The 27,434-nt window shown below is 38.5% G+C and overlaps 2 protein-coding genes and 1 long non-coding RNA gene across 3 annotated transcripts; all 3 read right to left on the minus strand.

Annotated features, from left to right (window-relative positions):
• Positions 1-4,518: 4,518 nt before the first annotated feature.
• Positions 4,519-5,549, minus strand: LOC117766704. The gene is made up of 3 exons (XR_004614736.1): positions 5,250-5,549; positions 4,968-5,134; positions 4,519-4,823 (listed from the first exon to the last, which is right to left on the minus strand). It is a non-coding gene; the product is annotated as an uncharacterized LOC117766704 (long non-coding RNA).
• Positions 5,550-14,980: 9,431 nt separating this feature from the next.
• LOC117766702 (heme-binding protein 2-like) lies at positions 14,981-21,664 on the minus strand. Its single transcript, XM_034593987.1, has 7 exons — positions 21,586-21,664; positions 21,391-21,450; positions 21,150-21,231; positions 20,937-21,057; positions 20,298-20,437; positions 20,015-20,178; positions 14,981-15,274 (listed from the first exon to the last, which is right to left on the minus strand). The coding sequence occupies exons 1-7, from the start codon at positions 21,603-21,605 to the stop codon at positions 15,205-15,207; spliced, it is 657 nt and encodes a 218-aa protein (XP_034449878.1). The 5' UTR covers positions 21,606-21,664; the 3' UTR covers positions 14,981-15,204.
• On the minus strand, positions 19,541-25,805 carry LOC117766703 (heme-binding protein 2-like). Its single transcript, XM_034593988.1, has 8 exons — positions 25,771-25,805; positions 25,576-25,635; positions 25,348-25,429; positions 25,125-25,245; positions 24,720-24,856; positions 24,445-24,608; positions 24,209-24,229; positions 19,541-19,811 (listed from the first exon to the last, which is right to left on the minus strand). The coding sequence occupies exons 1-8, from the start codon at positions 25,788-25,790 to the stop codon at positions 19,763-19,765; spliced, it is 654 nt and encodes a 217-aa protein (XP_034449879.1). The 5' UTR covers positions 25,791-25,805; the 3' UTR covers positions 19,541-19,762.
• Between the last annotated feature and the right edge of the window lie 1,629 nt (positions 25,806-27,434).

Consider the following 27,434-nt stretch of genomic DNA (forward strand, 5'->3'; position numbering starts at 1 on the left):
GTACATCGGATATTCACCATCTAGTCCAGTGGTGTCAAACTCAATCACAGAGAGGGCCAAAATCAAAAACTGGGACTACGTCGAGGGCCAAACAGGTTCAACATTTATTAAACAGGATAGACAGGATATTGGATAAAGTGCAGAAAGAAAACATATTCAGGCAGGGTACATTCTACTTTCATGTACATGTGCCAGAGCCAGATGTTTGGCATCTTTTCTTGGCTGCCAGTTCATTAATGTTTGGGGTTCAGGCTCTGTGCTGTGGAAACCCTCAAGATGGAGTGAAGGTGTGCATCAGTGAGACGACTCGTGTGTGGGGTTTTGTTCATCTTCATCACAGAGAAAAGCGTGTGGGTGAACTTGATGGGGCAGGCACTGGGATCTCTGGAACGCTGGAAAAACTATTTAATAACACCAAATACTCTGCAAGTGAGGAGGGGCGCTCGCTCCGTGTGCGTCTAGCCGGGCAATGCACACCGTGGCTTGTTCAATGGAGCCCGTGCACTCCACCTGGCTTTCTGGCCGGAGCGAGATGGAGAGAGAAAGACGGACAGAAAAAGAGAGAGAGACAAGCCTGAGAGACATGTCAGATCTAGTCCTATATTCTAAAAGGCCACTTACCGGTCGGGAGCCTCAGGTTGTTGACAAGAGCATGGCGTCACTTTGTAAGTGTTTGCTAGTGCTCCTGGCTGCTGGGACAAGTTGTCAGAGTGGTTGGTCAAATGTAAAGGTATTAGTGTGACTCATACTACTCGTATGAAGACTCAGAGGATAAAGACAAAGGAGTCTTTTGTTGGAGTCTTCGGGGGAGGCTGAGGGGGAGGCAGAGCATAAAGCTGCTGTCTCTTTTTATTTTAATATGTGTATACTTTCTGTGCGCATTACTACTCGTAGATACTATAGGCCTTGCACTCGTTCACACCAATACCGTAACCTTTCCTCTCTTATCTATCCCACCCGTTCCACACATACCCAACATCTTGTCACAGGGGGCCTATGGAACTGCCAGTCAGCTACCCGCAAGACAGACTTCATCTCTGGCTTTGCTACACAGCAATCGCTTGACTTCCTTGCTCTCACTGAGACTTGGATCACACCGGACAACACATCCACCCCAGCTGCTCTCTCCTCTGCCTTTTCTTTCACCCACACACCCAGACCCACTGGTAGGGGTGGTGGTACAGGTTTACTCATCTCCCGCAAATGCCACTATGTGAGCATCAGAAAGGAAATGGCGGAAATCTAAACACCCGGACGACCTGCTCACTTATCAGTCTCTTCTCTCCTCTTTCTCTGCCTCTATTTCCACAGCCAAAAGCTCTTTTTACCTAACTAGAATTCAATCCTCATTTTCTAACCCCAAAAAACTCTTCTCCATCTTTTCCAACCTCCTTTACCCCCCAGTCCACCTCCTCCTTCCTCCCTTCTACCAAGCCACTTTGTCAACTACTTTACAAAAAAGATAGATGACATACGCTCCTCATTTTCTAATCCTCCTTCTATAACTACACTTCCATCAACTTCATCTTCATCCCCTTCGCTTTCTTCTTTCACCCCCCTGTCTCCCAATCAAGTTCTTACCTTGGTAACCTCCGCCCGCCCGACCACCTGCCCCCTTGACCCCATCCCATCTCACATTCTCCAGTCTATCGTTCCTGACCGTCTTCCTTTTCTCACCCATCTTATCAACACTTCCCTGTCAACTGGCTGTTTCCCTAACTCTCTGAAGGAGGCAAGAGTAAATCCTCTCCTGAAAAAAACCACCCTCGACCCGTCTGATGTAAATAACTACAGACCTGTCTCTCTTCTTCCCTTTGTTTCCAAAACTCTTGAGTGCGCTATCTTTAATCAACTCTCCTCTTATCTTAACCACAATAACCTTCTTGACCCTCACCAGTCTGGTTTCAAGGCAGGCCACTCAACTGAGACGGCCCTCCTTGCTGTCTCTGAGCAACTTCACACTGCTAGTGCAGCCTCTCTCTCCTCTGTCCTTATCTTTCTAGACCTCTCTGCTGCATGTGACACAGTGAACCACCAGATCCTTACTTCCTCCCTTCAGGACCTGGGTGTCTCAGGCTCTGCTCTCTCCCTGCTCTCATCCTACCTCAACGACCGCACTTATCGGGTAACTTGGAGAGGATCTGTGTCGGAACCTTGTCCTCTCACTACTGGGGTCCCTCAAGGTTCCGTCCTGGGTCCCCTCCTCTTCTCTCTGTACACCAACTCTCTCGGCTCTGTCATTCACTCACATGGCTTTTCCTACCATAGCTATGCTGATGACACCCAACTAATCCTCTCTTTTCCCCAATCTGAAACACAGGTAGCAGCACGAATCTCTGCCTGTCTGACTGACATCTCTCAGTGGATGTCTGCACACCACCTGAAAATTAACCTTGACAAGACTGAACTACTTTTCCTTCCAGGGAAAGACTCTCCCACCCATGACCTGACTATTAACTTTGACAACTCCGTGTTAACCCCCACTCAGACTGCTAGGAACCTGGGTGTGACACTCGACAGCCAACTCTCCCTTACTGCCAACATTACTGTAACAACACGTTCCTGTCGATTCATGCTGTACAACATCAGGAGAATACGCCACCTTCTCACTCAGAAGGCGGTGCAGGTTCTGGTCCAGGCCCTGGTCATCTCACGCCTAGACTATTGTAACTCCCTCCTGGCAGGTCTACCTGCTAGTGCCATCCGACCTCTGCAGCTCATTCAGAATGCAGCAGCTCGACTGGTTTTTAACCTACCTAAATTCACTCACACTACTCCGCTCCTCCGCTCCCTTCACTGGTTACCGGTGGCTGCCCGCATCCGTTTCAAAACATTAGTACTTGCGTACCGTGCTGCGAACGGATCGGGTCCAGTCTACATCCAGGACATGGTCAAACGTTACACCCCAGCCCGTTCACTCCGCTCTGCTTCGGCCAATCGGCTTGTTGCTCCCTCACTGCGAGCTAAACACTCATCAAAATCACGACTGTTTGCTGTCCTGGCTCCTAAATGGTGGAATGAGCTCCCCATTGACATCCGGACATCAGAAAGTTTACACATCTTCCGCCGCAAACTAAAAACACACCTCTTCCGACTATACCTTGAATAACATTTTTAAAACTAACAATTTAGTAGCACTTAAAATGGCACTTACTTATAGCACTTTGTAGTTTTGCTTTTTTGAAGAAATTGTACTTTCTCTATTCTTGTTGTTCTGGGTTTGTACCCTCATGGTTGAATGCACTTATTGTAAGTCGCTTTGGATAAAAGCGTCAGCTAAATGAAATGTAATGTAATACTGAGAGGTAACATTTTGGTACGAATGTTAAAGCTATATGTTTTAGTAGTTGGTATTACCTATGTACTTTGTTTTCAAAAATCAAGGCTAAGGAACCTTTTTGCTATCAATAGCCACATCATTAAAGATCCTCAGAGGGCCACACTTAATTACTGAACCCATATATCACAGTAACTTCTCAAATGCTTTGGCTGAAACTACATCTGTTCGGTAAACATCTGATGTCAGATGACAGTGATGATGATGCAACAGGTTTGGGTCAGTCAGTCGTTAGCAGAAGTGAGAGAGTCTTTTCGAGAGAAATAGTAAAGATTTACCATCAGCGGTATGTTGCCCCAAACAGGGAAGCAAACTTCAGTGTGTCTCCCCCTCAAGTGAAAAACAGCAGGATGCACACATAGACCAGAGGGGGGTTGTTGTAATTATTTTGGATCTTGTCGTTGCTTTGTGGCTCAATGATTTCATGTTGTGGGTCGTCAACAGTAACAGTTTAACAAACTTAAATTTTCATGTTTTGAAGCCTCTCACCACCAAGGAATTTTGTCACATTTTGATTATTGTCACATTTTGCTTTAATCAGGGACGGGCCGTACACAGTGAGTCATCAACTTCAACTTTCACGTGTTTTAATACAAGTTAAATAGCCCCAGGAAAAACCCTGAAGGATGTACTCACTGTATATGATAAATTAGTCATCCTGTGCTTACAATTCTTTTGTGCGTGCATTCTGCTGCACCTGATTATAGTATTACCACAAACTACTGTGCATAAAGTCAAATGTATTGTTTCATAAAATGCAACAAAGACACCGTCTATTTAAGCTACATGAGGGATTCATTGCTGTTTGGTAGTCTCAAAAAGTCTTGAACCACTTTCCATGAAATATTTTGGAGGGGTGGAGCATGCCCAAAGGAAGATCCCATTACATTTTTCAGGATTAACAAGCACATCCAGGATTTTTTTTCACTTTCTTTAACATGGCGAGAGAGGGCGTTAGCCTTCGCAGAGCTCCTTGAAATTTTATGGAATTATGGGACATGTCTCAATAAAGTTGCATATACATTTGGTAGCAGATCCAGATAAATAGGTTCATCCAGTATTTTTTTCCCCACCTTCTTTAACATGGTGATATAGGGCGGACGTATGCTCTTCTAGTTTTCAATATTTAATATGTTATATTGGTCGAAAGAGAAGGGTCAATCAAGACAAACAGCAAGAAATCCCAGTGAAAAGGTGACTTTATTGAATATAACAGAAAACACAACAGGTTAAAACCTTCATCCCATCTAACGGAGGGTGTATTTATTTCATTCAAAATCTAAATCTGGGCTTTCATCAGAGGCTTCATCAGATGATGCAATATAACTTGTGGACATTGAGTAGAAGTCCAGCTGCAACATCTGGACAGGCAGGTGACTAGCCCATTTCCTCACTGCTGGAACTGCTGGAACTATCACACCTACTGCATCTTGACGACATGGCCCGGGCAACAAACCACATCTCATTGAGCGAGGTAGTCGCCGTACTGCAAGGAACAAATACACACACACACACACACACACACACACATGCACACAAAAAAACCATCACCTAATACTCAAGCCTATTAACTTTTCTCATATTATTGTCTTTCTGATTATCACTGAGAAAATGATTTGGATTTGTTTACCTGTCATACACAGCAGCATAGAAGTAGTTTTGCACGTGTCCCAAACCAAGTAGGTCGAGAATAGCGGACAGATTGATTGCTGTTGTGGTGTTGTCAGACATGGCTGTCATCATTCCACTGTACCTCTTTGCGAACACTGTCATGTTGGGCATGCCATGGATGGACACCTGCAAGTCAACTCTCATTAACTGCCAGTGCTTTTGGTCGACGTCACAGAATCAGATCAAACACGATCAAGGATAATTATGGCCAAATGATTGTTGATGTGTTTTTTATGTTTACCATATCATCCAGAGGATTGGGGGGGTTTGTCTGATATTTAGCTGGCAGCAAGAAACTGATCATAGAGGCAGCAGTTTCCGAAGAAATGTTGAAAGGTATTCTCAAAAGAATAGGAAATGTCATTTCCATTGTCGTTCCTAAAGGAAGACAGTAAGAGAGCACATCAAGTTTTTTTTTTTTTAAATGTCACAAATTTGGATAATATAGCAAACTCAAAAAAACTAAAAGCACAAGAAAACATAAACCAAAGTATCTCTGATCACAACTAAGTACAGTAATTATAATGTCACTTTAAAGCACTTTTGATTTGTGGCAGTACCGCAGGACTGGATGAAAAAGTTATGAAATATAATTCCACTAATGGGAAAAGTTAGCTCACTTAAATCTTACATTTTCTTTATTTTTTGTTCACAGATCTCTCTTGAAAAATAAATCTTGATCTCAATGAGACTACCTGTTTATGAAAGCTATTAAATAAAACATGAATAAATAGATTCCACATACGAACCATTGCCGTTGGCACCACTGAAGTATTCACTTAGTAGTTTGAATGAATTCATTGTTGCAAAGTCCATGGAGGAGGACGTCTCATTAGCTGAAGCCCACTTCACAGATCCATAGTTTCGTTCCTGATGGACACGAGCAAACATGGAGGAGAGGGTTTTTATTTAGAAGTTTCTGGCACCTGAAATGTGAAAATGTTTCTTGCTTGTTCAGAGACACTCACCTCAAAATCCCCAGTCTGAGACATCAGATCATACGGCAGAGACTGCTGAGAGGAGTTCCTGTGAAATAATAACATTATTATAATGGTACTGGTGCAGACAATAGCAATAATTACCTGTGCCAGGCTCTGAGTAAAAATGTGATTAATATTTTCCATCTCTTATTTATCCATCAGTTTACTTCATTAGCTGATCAGTGAAGTTTGAGTAACACACAACGCATGCATTCAAACATCGCTTGCCTTAACTCGACAATTACATCCAGTCTACATTATATACCATGTTTTTAGCCTAAATGACTGTTACTGGAAGTAGCACTTTGTGCGTCCCCTTGGGCGAGAGCTTGTGTGCGCAGTGTGCGCAGTGTGCGCAGTGTGCGCAGTGTGTGCGAGGCTCGTCAACTCACTACCTGTCTTTAAATCACGCATTAAAACATCTTTTTATAGGAGAGCATTTTTAACTTGTGATTTGTAACCCTGGTGCTACTGTGTTATATTAATACCCAACCGGTCGAGGCAGATGGCCGCCCACATTGAGTCTGGTTCTGCTGAAGGTTTCTTCCAGTTAATGTCGCCAAAGTGCTTCTCATTGTGGGAGCTGTTGGGTTTCTCTCTAAATTTAAAAGTCTCGACCTTAATATGTTATGATTTGGCTTAAAAATGTAACCTTTTATTTGTATTCCTTCATTTGTTGCCATGGATTTTATGAAGTACTTTGTCACCCTGTTTAGATATATGCTATTCAAATAAAGTTATTACTATTATATTATTAAATCTCAAAACAACTTTTTTCACTCTGAAACTTTGGTTGACTACAGAAATCTGCTAAAAGGGGAATAAATGCCGGTTTCTTACCCAACTCCGGCCTCAGCTGTCAGCACCAGGAAGCAAACGAGGCCTGAAAGAAGCATCCTGGGACACACACAGAGAGAATGTTTTCATTAAGACTTAACAAGCTGACTTTTCTCATCCAGTGAAAAAAGAACAGTTCAAGCTCAATTCATGCAGACAGAAATGTCTATTTACTGATTTCTATCTAAGACGATCTGAAAAGTAAAACTGTACTTACATCATGTTGTGTGTTGAGGGTTGTTTTCCTTGCATTCAAAAGACTGTCTCTTTGCAGCCTGGTCCTCCTGCTTTTAAAAGGAAAACTGGCCACTCCCTCAACCAATAACCTAAACAACACTATAGACTGTAAAGACAGTATAAGATGCCTGTGGTAAAACCAAATTAGGAACAAGACAAAATGGGGGGGGCTTAAATAACAAACAGAGAAGAGTTCAAATACGATTTAATTTTGACTATCCTGTTAAACAAACTACAAACACTACAACAAATATTGTCAGTGTGAACTAATGTTAAACCCTCAATACAAACAGTACAAATATTTCAAATTACTTTTAAAATTAAACCTTAAATTTCACATTTCCAGAGAGACAAAAGATTTGTTTTCATTTATAGCCACAGGAAACACCATGAAGGATGTACTCTGCACAATCTAATATAAGCTTTGTAACATTTGAAATTCTACTCTAAGAACATACTTCTGCACATTGAATATAATATTACCACTGAGTACTGCCTTCTTAAAGGACTCCATTATGAACACTTAACAACAGCAGCAAAGAATGTTTAAGCGCAGTAAGCTTTTACATTACTTTTCTTTTTGGTGAAGTTTCCCTTTGTTTGCAGCATTTAAGCTGAGCTACTATTTAATTAACATCCTGGAACAGTGTGTTCAAGCCCCGGGCCAATGCAAACTCAAATTTAGCTTGACATCCATTGCACTTCTGTCCGTCCTGGGAGAGGGATCCCTCACATGTGGCTCTCTCTGAGGTTTCTACGTTCTTTTTTCCCTGTTAAAAGGGTTTTTAAGTAGTTTTTCCTTACTCTTGTTGAGGGTTAAGGGCAGAGGATGTCACACCATGTTAAAGCCCTATGAGACAAATTGTGATTTGTGAATATGGGCTATACAAATAAAATTTGATTGATTGATGATTGTCACTGAGGCAATAACAATTTATAAAAAAAGAAAAGAAAAAAGAATATATATATATATATATATATATATATACATATATATATATATATATATAGTAGGTATACTTGAGACACAACCAGGTACTCAAATGCTTGCAGCAACAAGTGAAACAATGAGAACTGCTACCATTGCCTTGCCATCCAAATGTCGAGCGCAGTTCAAAGGACAGTCCTATCACATATTGTCACTACCACCCTACGACCACACCTGATACTTTGGTCTAACACCCTGCGCGTCGTCTACTTCGTAGAATTGACAGTACCCTGGGAAGACGCTGTTGATGAAGTGAATGAGAGGAAAAGGATACGGTATTCAGACATGCAATTTGAGGCAGAGCAACGTAGTTGGAAAGCAAGTTTGCCCTGTGGAGATTGGCTGCAGGGTTTTCCTAGCAGCATCCACCTGCATCAGGTTGCTCAAAGATCTGGGGATCCGCAGACAAGCCCTGTGCCAGACCATAAAAGAAACATCACACACTGCAGAACAATGCAGCCAATGGCTCTGCATCAGGAGGAAAGATCCCAACTCGGCCCCAAGATGCTAGGGACATGCACCCAGGTCTGATCAACCTGCGGTGGCCCTGCCTTAGAAGAGGGTGTCTTGTGATTAAAAGTCTGAGGCACCTGATGATGCTAAGGTACACAACTGAAGACGTGTCCCTAACATCACCTGGTGGTCACTAACATACGCTAACATCAACTGGTGGTATAGGCATTAATTTGTGCGGTAAAACATACAAGGGATATTCTCCATCTTGTCCTATGTTCTAAGAAAGGACAGTGTTTAGTTTAAAAAGTCATAGAGGTAATGATGTCTGATCTACTGAGCAGGCCACATGGCTTTCATAGTACTGACATACAAAGGCCAGTCAGATTTACCTTTAGCCTCAGCTCACCCTCTAGTTCGGCCTGTATCGTTGATTACAAGGCCAAAACACTTGATGAGGCTAAGGCACACAACTGAGGTCACGTCCCTAACATCCGCTGGCGGCTGGTAACACCTGCTAACATCTACTGTTGGTTGGGATGTTAAATTTTGCAGAAGCCCTTAAAATGTACATGGGATATTCACCATCTAGTCCAGTGGTGTCAAACTCAATCACAGAGAGGGCAGGGTACATTTTACTTGTATGTACATGTGCCAGAACCAGATGTTTGGCATCTATTCTTGGGTGCCAGTTCATTAATGTTTGGGGTTACGCTGGAAAAATTATTTAATATCATCAAATACTCGGCGAGCGAGTGGAGTGGAGAGGAACGCTCTGTGTGCGTCTAGCCGGCCATTGCGCAGCGTGGCACGGCCTATGGAGGGTTTTTTTCACTCAAAAAGTGTGCGTCCTATTTACCGGCGGGCCAGTTAAGATAGACATATATGATATTTTATCGCGGGCCGTATATAATTGTACCCCTGGCCTTGAGTTTGACATGTCAGATCTAGTCCCATATTCTAAAAGGCCACTTACCGGTCGGGAGCCTCAGGTTGTTGACAAGAGCATGGCGTCACTTTGTAAGTGTTTGCTAGTGCTCCTGGCTGCTGGGACAAGTTGTCAGAGTGGTTGGTCAAATGTAAAGGTATTAGTGTGACTCATACTACTGTCGTGTTCTTTTGTCCCGAGATATGAGAAGAGCCGGTCTCGGTTTGGTTCAACAAGTATTTATTCAGAAGCAATGAAAAGGTACAGCATAACTATGTGCACATAGCTATGGGCACTCAATACACAGCCTCGGCTTTCTAGAAGCACGGGGTAGTCAAGAGTCGCGCCGAACGGACGGCGGGTGCAATACTTATAATAGTAGGTAGAACTTCATTGGTCAATAACGAGGGGGAGTCACCGTGGCTTTGCCCTGGCTCTCCCTTGCTGGTGCACAGGCATGGTCCCAGCCTCTAGGCACTGGAATCCGCCAATGATGAGGAGCCGCTCCCAGGTTCGCCCCTCCTTTGACAGTAGCTGGGCAAATCTTCACATTCTGACAGTGTTTGGTTTTGTGTTTTACAAACAAGCCTTGACCCGGCTGAAGCCTTGTGGGTCTTCAGTAGTTTTGCAGATACGGTGTTGTTGTTCATTGGAGTGAGAAATCTTGTGTTCCTGCGTTATCGGCTGTATGTTCTGTGTGCGTAAGCATGCATGTTTTTCAGACAAGACAACGCCTTTCCTATCTGCCCTTCAGAACCTGGGGCAGCTGCTTGATTTCTTTCTAAGGCATAGGTCACAGTTTCTTAATGAGCACAGTACATTCATGTATGTGTGATGTTGAATAAAGCTAAGGGAATACTGTAATATATATATAAAGGTTAGGTATGAGAACAAGTTTAAGTACAGTGTATTGTATGCCACGGATTACAGTCCTAACACTACTAATACTGAGAGGTAACATTTTGGTATGAATGTTAAAGCTATATGTTTTAGTAGTTGATATTACCTATGTACTTTGTTCTCAAAAATCAAGGCTAAGGAACATTTTTGCTATCAATAGCCACATCATTAAAGATCCTCAGAGGGTCAGATGAAAGTGATGATGATGCTACAGGTTTGGGTCAGTCAGTCTTTAGCAGAAGTGAGAGAGTCTTTTCGAGAGAAATAGTAAAGATCTACCATCAGTGGTATGTTGCCCCAAACAGGGAGGCAAACTTCAGTGTGTCTCCCCCTCAAGTGAAAAACAGCAGGATGCACACATAGAGCAGAGGGGGGTTGTTGTAATTATTTTGGATCTTGTCGTTGCTTTGCGGCTCAATGATTTCATGTTGTGGGTCGTCAACAGTAACAGTTTAACAAACTTAAATTTTCATGTTTTGAAGCCTCTCACCACCAAGGAATTTTGTCACATTTTGATTATTGTCACATTTTGCTTTAATCAGGGACGGGCCGTACACAGTGAGTCATCAACTTCAACTTTCACGTGTTTTAATACAAGTTAAATAGCCCCAGGAAAAACCCTGAAGGATGTACTCACTGTATATGATAAATTAGTCATCCTGTGCTTACAATTCTTTTGTGCATGCAGAAAACCATCACACAAGCTAAAACCATCAAGTTATAGCCCACGTGATGCAATCCGTTCATATAGATTGTCACTGCAAGGGTTAGGGTTATTTATATGATATATGACTTGCAGCTATAGGGAAGGAAAATCCAAGCCACGTCTTCCCATTTATGTTGTCGTTGCACACCGTTCATGGTTACAACTCTTCACTGGAGATACACACGGGCTCACCCTGAACAACATACCACACCTCATTGTGTGTGTGCTCCGGGGTCAACGGTTGTCTGCAAGAAACAAATACACACACACACACACACACACACACACACACATACAATGATTTATTGTCAAATATCAAATCATCTTTTGGGCTTTTCTCATCATTATCTTTTTTGATTATTATGAAGTCGATTTGTTTACCTGCTGTATGTAGTAGAGATGTGGAAGTCCTGAGCGTAATTTGCATGAACTGAGTCAAGGTCTTCAGACAGAGTGACTGCATTCTCTCTGTCAGCACTGTTTGTCAGCAGTCCATGATAGCTCTCTACGTACGCATTAAAGGCAGGCATGGTAAAGATGTACACCTACAAGGAAACGTTCATCAGTTGCTGGAGCTTATGGTGAAAATAACACTTTAATATGATCTCTTCAAACAAGGCGATTAACAAGATAAAGGCGATAATGTTTTTTAGTTGTTGTGTGTTATAGAAACTTACCCTGTCATCAGTGGGACTTGGGGGAAATTCTTGATACTCAGCTGGCAACAACGCACTCACTCTGAAGACACCAGATTCCTGAGTAAGGTTATGAGGAACTAGCATAAAAAATCGCTGGCATTGCCATGTCGATTTTTGTTCCTAAAAGAAGAAATCAAGAAAACTATTTTGTTTTCAAATGTCAGCAACTGGAATTTCATAACAAACATTTAATGTACACAAAAAGCATGAGAAAATAAATAGTGACTTAGGTACCACAGGGTCAAGAGAGAGGTTGGAAAAACTGGTATTAAATACACCGCAACAAATGGAAAGAACTAAAGATATTGTAAAGTAAATTAACTTCTAATTCTTTTAGCTGATAAAACATTATACTTGAGCATCTTGAATGTTTTAACTATTTTCTTTAATGGGAAATTAATGAATGTTTTGCGTTTGAATTTTTTGTTCAGAGGTCGATCTCAATGAGACTACCTGTTCCTAAAAACTATTAAATTAAACATAAATAAGTGGATAAATGTATACAGTCAAAAAAGTACCTACCATTTTCATTTGTACCGTTGAAATATTCATGTAATCGTGACAATGCGCATTGTAATGCCTCGGACAATTTATTGGCCATCTCATCAGTTGAAATAAGTGTCACTGGGCCATAGTGACGGACCTGAGGGACAAACATGGAGGAGAGGGTTCTTTTTTCATTTTGAATTCTGGCACCTGAAATGTGAAAATGTTTCTCTCCTGCTCGGAGACACTCACCTCAAAATCATCAGTCTCACAAATCACATCAAAGAGCAGACACTGCTCTGTCTCAGGACAGGAGTGCAAGTCAGAGGAGTTGCTGTGAAATTATAGAGAACAGGGGAGGCAACAATGCCTATGATTTTTACTCTGTAACTGTGATTGACTGCAGAACTCTGCAAAAAGAGGATTAAATCCAGGTTTCTTACCCGAATCTGGCGTCAGCTGTCAGCGCCAGCAGGAGGCCAACAAGCCCTGAAAGAAGCATCCTGGGACACAGACAGGTAGAGTTCGTTCATTTCATTCATTCCTGATTTTATTCTTCAAATAAAAAAATATCTTCACACAACATTTAAACGGAGTTCATACAACCAGAAATGTCTATTTAATGATTTCTATCAGACTATCAGGAAAATCTAGAAAATAAAACTACTTACTTCGTAACAAGTGTTCCGTGCATCCCCTCCAAAAAACAATCAACTGGATTTAAGAAGCCTGGTCCATGTTCAGTTTTTTATACACTTTCTGGTAATGTAAACTAATTTGGCCACACCCCTAACCTATAGCCCAAAGCACGCTATGGATCGTAAAGACACAAAGAAACAATAGACAAACAGGGACATAATGGCAGTTAACAGCCCTAGAACAAATTAAACACATCTTCAATACTCAGTTTTAGTTGAGATGACATGTGATATGTTTGTATTCATCAAAACGCCGCTAATTCAGATGATACCAAATAGAAAAGAAAATGACTGTCAATACAATAACACCTATATGTACAATAGAAAGCTTTAAAGGACCATCAGAATACAAGGGGGAAAAATCCTATATTGTAAAATTGTTGACTCCAATGTGTCACAAAAGATTTTGGATGTGACAAAATCATCGTTAAAATTACAACTAAACTAAAAGTTGAAATCGTTATTTTTGCAAACACTTGTATTTGGAAAAAAAGAATTATTAATGAAAAAAAAAAAGTAACCTCACTATTTATCATTTGCTGTTTAAGTAGAAATGTTGACGCATGTCAGTATAAGTATAATTTTAAGTTGTGTGTGGAGACTTGTTTTACTGACTGTTTCATGCACATATTTTAACAGAATTAACTTGAGCTAATTAGGTTTAAAACAAACCTCAAATTTTCCATTTTCCAAAAGTTAGAAAAAAACACTAAACCTCAAGTCAAATATCCTCACGAAACATCTGGATGGATGATTTCTCTGTGCATTCTTAGATGAGTCATCTCGGGTTTGAAATTAACTTTGATAATGATATAACAACAAACTACTGCAGATAATCTCATATTGAAAGAACTGGTTTTATAAAACTGTTTAAGCTCCACAAACAACTTCATTTTCAGTGTTTTGTGAACCAGCATCAGAGTAATTTAATAGTACAACAACAGCTAAGTGTGTTGGAGCTGCTTGTGTGTATTTACTTTTCTATTTGTTGCAGCTTGTAACTTTCCCCAATAGCACAGTGTTTGAGCTAAGCTAAGTTAAACATCCTGGACTGAGATGTTCAAACCTCGGGTCAATTCAAATGTATTTTATCTTGTTACTGAGGTTATTTCTTAACAGAGATGATCTTTGTTTTAGTTGCTTTATTAAAATATATCAGCACTTGTTGTTTATGTCACAACATCAAGTGCAACTGACATGTTCAGTGTCCTCTAAAGTCACAGAGAGGAACTGCAACACTAAATAAAATTATATATATAACAAAAAAGTGTATTTCTTAGTAATAATTATATTATTGAATAAAACGTTTACATTAGTGAATGATTTCTTCATGATATTTTTGAAAATCATGTCATAAGGTATGAGTCTATAACTATTGAAGCAACACAGAGCATCTGCTTTAACACAGAAATAACTGTAGCCACTTTTCAGTCGTCCAGCACAATGCCTGTTGTCAAAGACAAGATGTGGGCAAGTGGTTGTTATATTGACTATATTCATTTTGAAGAAATGCAGATTGGAAAGCATTTATTTTGATGAAAGCTATAAGCATTCATAACATTTCAATCATCATTATTTTAGTATAGATCATCCCATGACATACTTTTATGAATATTCTAAATATAGAAATGTTTGTTTTCCTCTAATGATTTTGTGCATTTTTTCTTGTCATGTATTTCTCCATTAACCTTGATGACAGAGTGAGAGAATATAGAAAAACACTTTGACAGGTCTGATTTCATTGCTTCACTCAAAGAGTAAGTTAACATGTCATCGATCAAAGTTGCTGAATTTAGTTTAAGTCCTGTAGATTTAATAATAAGAGGAAAAAGTATTGAGAAAATGTGAAATCTCCCAAAATATAACAGAGTTTATCTTCATTTTATTCATGAGGTGAAGAGAAGTGGACTGTAATCCTGGAAATAATGGTCTTGTTGAAAGTAGTCACGTCATTTGGTTTTATTCTGGAATTGTTCTGATCCACACTGGATAGAAAATAGATATTATTATTTATTACTGACTTTGCTGCTTAAGACACATTTTATGATTAGTCCAAAGAGTTTGATCAAATAAGAACAGCATCAGAAATCACTGCAGGAAGGAGCCTTTATTGAACATAACAGAAAACCATCACAGAAGCTGGCTTGAAACCATCATGGTGAATTCTGTTCATATACATTTTAAATGTGGGATGTCATTGTAATTATATGAAATGACACTTTATGACTTGAAGCAATAGTGAAGCAAAATCCAAGCTGCAACATTGATGTTGTCATGGATCCACTTCAGATACACACAGGCTCACCCAGAGCAAAAAACATCACCTCACTGCGCCTGCTAGTGAGGGACAGTGGACTGCAGGAAAGAAACACACACAAATAACACACACACACACACACACACACACACACACACACACACACACACACACACACACACACACACACACACAGTGTGTAATAATGATAAGAAATTTACAAATTATCATAAAATAATATATTTTTTATTTCTAAATTGAAAAATCGAAAATATTAAAATAAAACACTACATAAAAGCCAGATTGAACAGGTAGGTATTTTCATACATGCGCACTAATTTAGTGCAGAATATAACATTAACAAAAAATTGTTTCCTTTGGGCTTTTCTCATCGTCACTCTTTCTGATTATGAGTGAGAAAACCAAGGTGATTTGTTTACCTGCCATATGTAGCAACAAAGTAGGAGCTCTTTTTGTAGTTTGCACCAACTGAGTCCAGGTCACTGGCCAAACTTTGTGCTGTGTCCCTTTCAGACTGGGAAGTTACCAATCCATCAAAGCCCCGTACATACACGTTACTTTCAGCTGTGTCAACGATGTAAATCTGCAAGAAAACCTTCATTATCTGCTGGAGTTTATGGAGACGTCACAAAATCACTTCAAACAGGATCAAGGTGATGATGGATTTTCTGTCTTGACAGTTTTTGTGCTGTAGCAGCTTACATTATCATCGGTCGGAGTCGGGGGGGAGGTTTCCTGATATTCAAGTGGGAGCAACACAATCACATCGTAGGCAGCCATTTCCCAAGTAGTCTCATTAGGGATTCTAATGCCAACGTGTTCTGGCATGTGAATTTTTGCTCCTTAAGAGAAAGACATTAAGGAAATTCATTTTTTTGAAATGTCACTAATTGGAATTACATAACAAACATCAAATGTACACAAAAAGCATAAAAAATACATGAACATATATGTAGTTGTATGACTTGAATATTGATTTTAGAAATGTTCAAGCATATCTGCTCTCTGATCACAAAGTCCAGTAATTATAATGTCACTTCACAGCATATTTGAGTTTTACCACAGGGTCAAACAAAAGTGCTATTAAATACAACTCTACAAATGGAAATAGTTGCAAAAGATTTAGCAAGTAAATTATTTACTTCATACTTATATTTCTTTAATGGGTATTTAAGTGCAAATACATGCATGAATTAATGTATTTTCTACTTGTCCAAGCTTATACTCTAATTATTTTGTGCTCAGATCTCACTTGAAAGTAAAATCTTGATCTCAACTAGACATATCAATACTTTGATACTCTCTAAATAGTAATAAATAAAACATCACTCAGATACGTACCATTTTCATTGGCACCATTGAAATATTCATCTACTCGTTTGAATCCGTTAACAAATGCAGTGCCAATGGAAGAGGCTGTCTCAATAGTTGAAGCCCACTTTGCAGATTCATAGTGACGGACCTGAGGGACAAGAGCCAGAGGATTGTTTAGTTTTTTTTAGTTTCTGGCATCTGAAATATGAAAATGTTTCTTTCTTGTTCAGAGTCACTCACCTCGAAATCCTCAGTCTTACAAATCAGATCAAACAGAAGACACTGCTCTGTCTCAGAACAGACGCCTGACTTGGAGGAGTATCTGTGAAATTATAGAGCAAAGACATTAAGAGATTTATAAAATGATGGTAAAAATCACCTGCAATGTAATTCGTAACTTCATTTATCCTCCAGTTTTCACTCTGCAGCTTTTGCTTTCTGCAGAACTCTGCTAAAAGGGGATTTAATCCAGGTTTCTTACCCGACTCTGGCCTCAGCTGTCAGCACCAGCAGGAGGCCAACAAGCCCTGAAAGAAGCATCCTGGGACACACACAGTGTTTTCATTCAGAATCAACATCCTGATTTTGTTCATCCAGTGAAAAAAGTCTTCACACAACATTCAAGCTCAACTCATACAACCAGAAATCTCTGTTTAATGATTTAATCCGTACTTACATCATGGCAGACTGGTTCATCTGAAAACTGGATCTTTGCAGCCTGGTCCAAAGCAGCTATTTATTCACTTTCTGGTGATGAAATGAAATGTCGCCACTCCCTGAACCAACAACACAAACCACACAATCGTCATTCTGATATTTGTAGATGAGCTCAAAGAAGAGCTGGTTTGATCAATACTCTGTGCCAGGGACCAGTGTAGTTCCAGGGATTGAACATTGAACATCAGGCAGTTTTAATACTCAGTTCTGGTAGAGAAAGCTGGAGACTTGTCATTCATCACAGAATAGTGTTTTTACTCTTCAGGTTTAATAACAGTAAACCTCAGACAAAGAATGAGGTGTTTGTTCACTTTGACTTTGATACAACATGTTGCTCACTGTTTGTCACCTATGCACACCTCACCTGTCCAGTACTCTGCTACTATACATGACACCAAATAGGAAAATACTATCATAAGGTTTAATAATCTAAATGTCAACCTTTGTTTTGCTCTTGTCACTTGCAGGTGTAATATATCTCTTAGAGTGACCTGATTTATTTTCCTGGTTCCTCTACAATCACACCCATATAGACGAGGAAGCCCTGGTGATCTGTCAGGCCACAAGGATCATTTCAGCTGTTATAAACTTAAAGGAGTAGATTGAAAGTCCATCGTTTAAATTACAATCTTCATAATATTTGTTTTATCAATGGATACATTTGGATAACGGAAACATTTCCTTTTTGAATAACATAAATATGAAGCATGACTAAAAGTTAAACATTTGACATTTGAGGATCTGCAGACCTCCTGTCCTGAAGAGAGTTGACTGTTAGCACTGCTAAATTTCATTTGGACAGATACAAGGTGACAACCTCTCAAGAAAACCTGCTTTGCTGTTTAATATTTAATTCAAGTTTTACATATTATTTAAGGACATTAACAAATCATATTTAGAACAAACACATTTTGAATCTTCTTAAAGTTAGAACAAAATGTTTTATTTCAAGTCATATATCCTGAGGAAACTCCCAGAAGGGTGAACTCTCTGAGTCATCTCAGGTTTGACTTTCTATTATAAGCAAATTCTGCTTCACATGAATTATAATATAACCACTAACTACTTCATATAATATCATATTGAAAGAAGTGGTTTTATAAAACTGTTTAAGCTCCACAAACAACTTCATTATCAGTGTTTTGTGAACCAGCATCAGAGTAATTTAACAGTACAACAACAGCTAAGTGTGTTGGAGCTGCTTGTGTGTATTTACTTTTCTATTTGTTGCAGCTTGTAACTTTCCCCAATAGCACAGTGTTTGAGCTAAGCTAAGTTAAACATCCTGGACTGAGATGTTCAAACCTCGGGTCAATTCAAATGTATTTTATCTTGTTACTGAGGTTATTTCTTAACAGAGATGATCTTTGTTTTAGTTGCTTTATTAAAATATATCAGCACTTGTTGTTTATGTCACAACATCAAGTGCAACTGACATGTTCAGTGTCCTCTAAAGAGAGGAACTGCAACACTAAATAAAATTATATACATAACAAAAAAGTGTATTTCTTGGTAATAATTATATTATTGAATAAAACGTTTAAATTAGTGAATGATTTCTTCATGATATTCTTGAAAATCATGTCATAAGGTATGAGTCTATAACTATTGAAGCAACACAGAGCATCTGCTTTAACACAGAAATAACTGTAGCCCCTTTTCAGTCGTCCAGCACAATGCCTGTTGTCAAAGACAAGATGTGGGCAAGTGGTTGTTGTATTGACTATATTCATTTTGAAGAAATGCAGATTGGAAAGCATTTATTTTGATGAAAGCTATAAGCATTCACAACATTTCAATCATCACTATTTTAGTATAGATCATCCCATGACATACCTTTATGAATATTTTTAATATAGAAATGTTTGTTTTCCTGTTATTATTTTCTGCATTTTTTCTTGTTATGTATTTCTCCATCAACCTTGATGACAGAGTGAGAGAATATAGAAAAACACTTTGACAGGTCTGATTTCATTGCTTCACTCAAAGAGTAAGTTAACATGTCATCGATCAAAGTTGCTGAATTTAGTTTAAGTCCTGTAGATTTAATAATAAGAGGAAAAAGTAACTAGAGTAAAAAGTATTGAGAAGATGTGAAATCTCCCAAAATATAACAGAGTTTATCTTCATTTTATTCATGAGGTGAAGAGAAGTGGACTGTAATCCTGGAAATAATGGTCTTGTTGAAAGTAGTCGCGTCATTTGGTTTTATTCTGGAATTGATCTGATCCACACTGGATAGAAAATAGATATTATTATTTATTACTGACTTTGCTGCTTAAGACACATTTTATGATTAGTCCAAAGAGTTTGATCAAATAAGAACAGCATCAGAAATCACTGCAGGAAGGAGCCTTTATTGAACATAACAGAAAACCATCACAGAAGCTGGCTTGAAACCATCATGGTGAATTCTGTTCATATACATTTTAAATGTGGGATGTCATTGTAATTATATGAAATGACACTTTATGACTTGAAGCAATAGTGAAGCAAAATCCAAGCTGCAACATTGATGTTGTCATGGATCCACTTCAGATACACACGGGCTCACCCAGAGCAAAAAACAACACCTCACTGCGACTGTCAGCGAGCGACAGAGGACTGCAGGAAAAAAACACACAAACACACGCAACACACACACACACACACACACACACAAACACACACACACACACACACACACACACACACACACACACAAATTTAGTGCAGCAAAATCCTCAAGTTTTCTTTTGGGCTTTTTCTAACCATTATTACTGAGAAAATGAAGTTGATTTGTTTACCTGCTGTATGTATTAGCAAAGTGGAAGTTCTTTTTGTAGTTTGCACCAACTGAGTCCAGGTCACTGGCCAAACTTTGTGCTGTGTCCCTTTCAGACTGGGAAGTTACCAATCCATCAAAGCCCCGTACATACACGTTACTTTCAGCTGTGTCAACGATGTAAATCTGCAAGAAAACCTTCATTATCTGCTGGAGTTTATGGAGACGTCACAAAATCACTTCAAACAGGATCAAGGTGATGATGGATTTTCTGTCTTGACAGTTTTTGTGCTGTAGCAGCTTACATTATCATCGGTCGGAGTCGGGGGGGAGGTTTCCTGATATTCAAGTGGGAGCAACACAATCACATCGTAGGCAGCCATTTCCCAAGTAGTCTCATTAGGGATTCTAATGCCAACGTGTTCTGGCATGTGAATTTTTGCTCCTTAAGAGAAAGACATTAAGGAAATTCATTTTTTTGAAATGTCACTAATTGGAATTACATAACAAACATCAAATGTACACAAAAAGCATAAAAAATACATGAACATATATGTAGTTGTATGACTTGAATATTGATTTTAGAAATGTTCAAGCATATCTGCTCTCTGATCACAAAGTCCAGTAATTATAATGTCACTTCACAGCATATTTGAGTTTTACCACAGGGTCAAACAAAAGTGCTATTAAATACAACTCTACAAATGGAAATAGTTGCAAAAGATTTAGCAAGTAAATTATTTACTTCATACTTATATTTCTTTAATGGGTATTTAAGTGCAAATACATGCATGAATTAATGTATTTTCTACTTGTCCAAGCTTATACTCTAATTATTTTGTGCTCAGATCTCACTTGAAAGTAAAATCTTGATCTCAACTAGACATATCAATACTTTGATACTCTCTAAATAGTAATAAATAAAACATCACTCAGATACGTACCATTTTCATTGGCACCATTGAAATATTCATCTACTCGTTTGAATCCGTTAACAAATGCAGTGCCAATGGAAGAGGCTGTCTCAATAGTTGAAGCCCACTTTGCAGATTCATAGTGACGGACCTGAGGGACAAGAGCCAGAGGATTGTTTAGTTTTTTTTAGTTTCTGGCATCTGAAATATGAAAATGTTTCTTTCTTGTTCAGAGTCACTCACCTCGAAATCCTCAGTCTTACAAATCAGATCAAACAGAAGACACTGCTCTGTCTCAGAACAGACGCCTGACTTGGAGGAGTATCTGTGAAATTATAGAGCAAAGACATTAAGAGATTTATAAAATGATGGTAAAAATCACCTGCAATGTAATTCGTAACTTCATTTATCCTCCAGTTTTCACTCTGCAGCTTTTGCTTTCTGCAGAACTCTGCTAAAAGGGGATTTAATCCAGGTTTCTTACCCGACTCTGGCCTCAGCTGTCAGCACCAGCAGGAGGCCAACAAGCCCTGAAAGAAGCATCCTGGGACACACACAGTGTTTTCATTCAGAATCAACATCCTGATTTTGTTCATCCAGTGAAAAAAGTCTTCACACAACATTCAAGCTCAACTCATACAACCAGAAATCTCTGTTTAATGATTTAATCCGTACTTACATCATGGCAGACTGGTTCATCTGAAACTGGATCTTTGCAGCCTGGTCCAAAGCAGCTATTTATTCACTTTCTGGTGATGAAATGAAATGTCGCCACTCCCTGAACCAACAACACAAACCACACAATCATCATTCTGATATTTGTAGATGAGCTCAAAGAAGAGCTGGTTTGATCAATACTCTGTGCCAGGGACCAGTGTAGTTCCAGGAATTGAACATTGAACATCAGACAGTTTTAATACTCAGTTCTGGTAGAGAAAGCTGGAGACTTGTCATTCATCACAGAATAGTGTTTTTACTCTTCAGGTTTGATAACAGTAAACCTCAGAGAAAGAATGAGGTGTTTGTTCACTTTGACTTTGATACAACATGTTGCTCACTGTTTGTCACCTATGCCCACCTCACCTGTCCAGTACTCTGCTACTATACATGACACCAAATAAGAAAATATTGTCATAAGGTTTAATAATCTAAATGTCAACCTTTGTTTCGCTCTTGTCACTTGCAGGTGTAATATATCTCTTAGAGTGACCTGATTTATTTTCCTGGTTCCTCTACAATCACACCCATATAGACGAGGAAGCCCTGGTGATCTGTCAGGCCACAAGGATCATTTCAGCTGTTATAAACTTAAAGGAGTAGATTGAAAGTCCATCGTTTAAATTACAATCTTCATAATATTTGTTTTATCAATGGATACATTTGGATAACGGAAACATTTCCTTTTTGAATAACATAAATATGAAGCATGACTAAAAGTTAAACATTTGACATTTGAGGATCTGCAGACCTCCTGTCCTGAAGAGAGTTGACTGTTAGCACTGCTGAATTTCATTTGGACAGATACAAGGTGACAACCTCTCAAGAAAACCTGCTTTGCTGTTTAATATTTAATTCAAGTTTTACATATTATTTAAGAACATTAACAAATCATATTTAGAACAAACACATTTTCAATCTTCTTAAAGTTAGAACAAAATGTTTTATTTCAAGTCAAATATCCTGAGGAAACTCCCAGAAGGGTGAACTCTCTGAGTCATCTCAGGTTTGACTTTCTATTATAAGCAAATTCTGCTTCACATGAATTATAATATAACCACTAACTACTTCATATAATATCATATTGAAAGAACTGGTTTTATAAAACTGTTTAAGCTCCACAAACAACTTCATTATCAGTGTTTTGTGAACCAGCATCAGAGTAATTTAACAGTACAACAACAGCTAAGTGTGTTGGAGCTGCTTGTGTGTATTTACTTTTCTATTTGTTGCAGCTTGTAACTTTCCCCAATAGCACAGTGTTTGAGCTAAGCTAAGTTAAACATCCTGGACTGAGATGTTCAAACCTCGGGTCAATTCAAATGTATTTTATCTTGTTACTGAGGTTATTTCTTAACAGAGATAATCTTTGATTTAGTTGCTTTATTAAAATATATCAGCACTTGTTGTTTATGTCACAACATCAAGTGCAACTGACATGTTCAGTGTCCTCTAAAGAGAGGAACTGCAACACTAAATACAATTATATACATAACAAAAAAGTGTATTTCTTGGTAATAATTATATTATTGAATAAAACGTTTAAATTAGTGAATGATTTCTTTATGATATTCTTGAAAATCATGTCATAAGGTATGAGTCTATAACTATTGAAGCAACACAGAGCATCTGCTTTAACACAGAAATAACTGTAGCCACTTTTCAGTCGTCCAGCACAATGCCTGTTGTCAAAGACAAGATGTGGGCAAGTGGTTGTTATATTGACTATATTCATTTTGAAGAAATGCAGATTGGAACGCATTTATTTTGATGAAAGCTATAAGCATTCATAACATTTCAATCATCATTATTTTAGCATCGATCATCCCATGACATACTTTTATGAATATTTTTAATATAGAAATGTTTGTTTTCCTCTAATGATTTTGTGCATTTTTTCTTGTTATGTATTTCTCCATTAACCTTGATGACAGAGTGAGAGAATATAGAAAAACACTTTGAGAGGTCGGATTTCATTGCTTCACTCAAAGAGTAAGTTAACATGTCATCGATCAAAGTTGCTGAATTTAGTTTAAGTCCTGTAGATTTAATAATAAGAGGAAAAAGTAACTAGAGTAAAAAGTATTGAGAAGATGTGAAATCTCCCAAAATATAACAGAGTTTATCTTCATTTTATTCATGAGGTGAAGAGAAGTGGACTGTAATCCTGGAAATAATGGTCTTGTTGAAAGTAGTCACGTCATTTGGTTTTATTCTGGAATTGTTCTGATCCACACTGGATAGAAAATAGATATTATTATTTATTACTGACTTTGCTGCTTAAGACACATTTTATGATTAGTCCAAAGAGTTTGATCAAATAAGAACAGCATCAGAAATCACTGCAGGAAGGAGCCTTTATTGAACATAACAGAAAACCATCACAGAAGCTGGCTTGAAACCATCATGGTGAATTCTGTTCATATACATTTTAAATGTGGGATGTCATTGTAATTATATGAAATGACACTTTATGACTTGAAGCAATAGTGAAGCAAAATCTAAGCTGCAACATTGATGTTGTCATGGATCCACTTCAGATACACACGGGCTCACCCAGATCAACAAACATCACCTCACTGCGCCTGCTAGTGAGGGACAGTGGACTGCAGGAAAAAAACACACACACGCAACACACACACACACACACACACACACACACACACACACACACACACACACACACACACACACACACACACACACGCACACACGCAACACACACACACACACACACAAATTTAGTGCAGCAAAATCCTCAAGTTTTCCTTTGGGCTTTTTCTTACCATTATTACTGAGAAAATGAAGTTGATTTGTTTACCTGCTGTATGTATTAGCAAAGTGGAAGTTCTTTTTGTAGTTTGCACCAACTGAGTCAAGGTCACTGGCCAAACTTTGTGCTGTGTCATTGTCAGACTTGGCAGTTAACCATCCATCATAGCCCCGTATATACAAATTCATATCAGGTGAGCGAAGGATGTACACCTGCAAAGAAACTGTCATTATCTGCTGGAGTTCATGGAGACGTCAAAAAATCACTTCAAACAGGATCAAGGCCATTATCCTTGACAGTTTTTTTTTGCTGTAGCAGCTTACATTATCATCAGTAGGAGTGGGGGGGTTGTCCTGATATTCAGCTGGGAGCAACAAATGCACAATGTAGACACCCATTTCCCAAGAAGTCTTTTGAGGTACTCTCACAACAACAGGAGTTACTATGTCCATTGTTGTTCCTAGAGGAAGACATTAAGGAAACAACTGTTTTTTTTAGAAATCACGACCACAAACTAAAAGTTCTTAACAAACATCAAACGTACACAAAAAGCATTCGAAAATACAGGAAGGTATATTGTGTGACTTTAATATTGACAAAAAACATTAATTAATTATGGTATTTTCTGCCTGTCCAAGCTTATACTGTATTTATTTGGGGCACAGATATCACTTGAAAGAGAAATCTTGATCTGAACTAGATATTTCAAGACTCACACACATACACACCATTTTGATTGGCACCATTGATATATTTATACAATCGTTTGAATCCTTTCAATGCCGCAGTGTCAATGGAATAGTCCATCTCGTGTGTTGAAACCCAATTCACAGATTCAATGTGACGGACCTGAGCGACATGAGCAAACATGGTGGAGAGGATTATTGTTTATTTTAAGTTTCTGGCATCTGAAATATGAAATTTGTTTCTTTCTTGTCCAGAGTCACTCACCTCAAAATCCTCAGTCTGACAAATCAGATCGAAATGCAGACACTGCTCTGTCTCATAACAGAGGTATGACTCAGAGGAGTATCTGTGAAATTAGAAAGCAAAGACATTTGGATATATATAAGATGATGCTAAAAATCTTCAATTCCTCATTTATCCTCCAGTTTTCCCTTTGCAGCTTTTGTTTTCTGCAGAACTCTGCTAAAAGGGGATTTAATCCAGGTTTCTTACCCGACTCTGGCCTCAGCTGTCAGCACCAGCAGGAGGCCAACAAGCCCTGAAAGAAGCATCCTGGGACACACACAGTGTTTTCATTCAGAATCAACATCCTGATTTTGTTCATCCAGTGAAAAAAGTCTTCACACAACATTCAAGCTCAACTCATACAACCAGAAATCTCTGTTTAATGATTTAATCCGTACTTACATCATGGCAGACTGGTTCATCTGAAACTGGATCTTTGCAGCCCGGTCCAAAGCAGCTATTTATTCACTTTCTGGTGATGAAATGAAATGTCGCCACTCCCTGAACCAACAACACAAACCACACAATCATCATTCTGATATTTGTAGATGAGCTCAAAGAAGAGCTGGTTTGATCAATACTCTGTGCCAGGGACCAGTGTAGTTCCAGGAATTGAACATTGAACATCAGACAGTTTTAATACTCAGTTCTGGTAGAGAAAGCTGGAGACTTGTCATTCATCACAGAATAGTGTTTTTACTCTTCAGGTTTGATAACAGTAAACCTCAGACAAAGAATGACGTGTTTGTTCACTTTGACTTTGATACAACATGTTGCTCACTGTTTGTCACCTATGCCCACCTCACCTGTCCAGTACTCTGCTACTATACATGACACCAAATAAGAAAATATTGTCATAAGGTTTAATAATCTAAATGTCAACCTTTGTTTCGCTCTTGTCACTTGCAGGTGTAATATATCTCTTAGAGTGACCTGATTTATTTTCCTGGTTCCTCTACAATCACACCCATATAGATGAGGAAGCCCTGGTGATCTGTCAGGCCACAAGGATCATTTCAGCTGTTATAAACTTAAAGGAGTAGATTGAAAGTCCATCGTTTAAATTACAATCTTCATAATATTTGTTTTATCAATGGATACATTTGGATAACGGAAACATTTCCTTTTTGAATAACATAAATATGAAGCATGACTAAAAGTTAAACATTTGACATTTGAGGATCTGCAGACCTCCTGTCCTGAAGAGAGTTGACTGTTAGCACTGCTGAATTTCATTTGGACAGATACAAGGTGACAACCTCTCAAGAAAACCTGCTTTGCTGTTTAATATTTAATTCAAGTTTTACATATTATTTAAGGACATTAATAAATCATATTTAGAACAAACACATTTTCAATCTTCTTAAAGTTAGAACAAAATGTTTTATTTCAAGTCAAATATCCTGAGGAAACTCCCAGAAGGGTGAACTCTCTGAGTCATCTCAGGTTTGACTTTCTATTATAAGCAAATTCTGCTTCACATGAATTATAATATAACCACTAACTACTTCATATAATATCATATTGAAAGAAGTGGTTTTATAAAACTGTTTAAGCTCCACAAACAACTTCATTATCAATGTTTTGTGAACAAGCATCAGAGTAATTTAACAGTACAACAACAGCTAAGTGTGTTGGAGCTGCTTGTGTGTATTTACTTTTCTATTTGTTGCAGCTTGTAACTTTCCCCAATAGCACAGTGTTTGAGCTAAGCTAAGTTAAACATCCTGGACTGAGATGTTCAAACCTCGGGTCAATTCAAATGTATTTTATCTTGTTACTGAGGTTATTTCTTAACAGAGATAATCTTTGATTTAGTTGCTTTATTAAAATATATCAGCACTTGTTGTTTATGTCACAACATCAAATGCAACTGACATGTTCAGTGTCCTCTAAAGTCACAGAGAGGAACCGCAACACTAAATAAAATTATATATATAACAAAAAAGTGTATTTCTTGGTAATAATTATATTATTGAATAAAACGTTTAAATTAGTGAATGATTTCTTCATGATATTCTTGAAAATCATGTCATAAGGTATGAGTCTATAACTATTGAAGCAAC

The sequence above is a fragment of the Hippoglossus hippoglossus genome, chromosome 8 (assembly GCF_009819705.1).
Source record: "Hippoglossus hippoglossus isolate fHipHip1 chromosome 8, fHipHip1.pri, whole genome shotgun sequence".
Classification (NCBI taxonomy): Eukaryota; Metazoa; Chordata; class Actinopteri; order Pleuronectiformes; family Pleuronectidae; genus Hippoglossus; species Hippoglossus hippoglossus.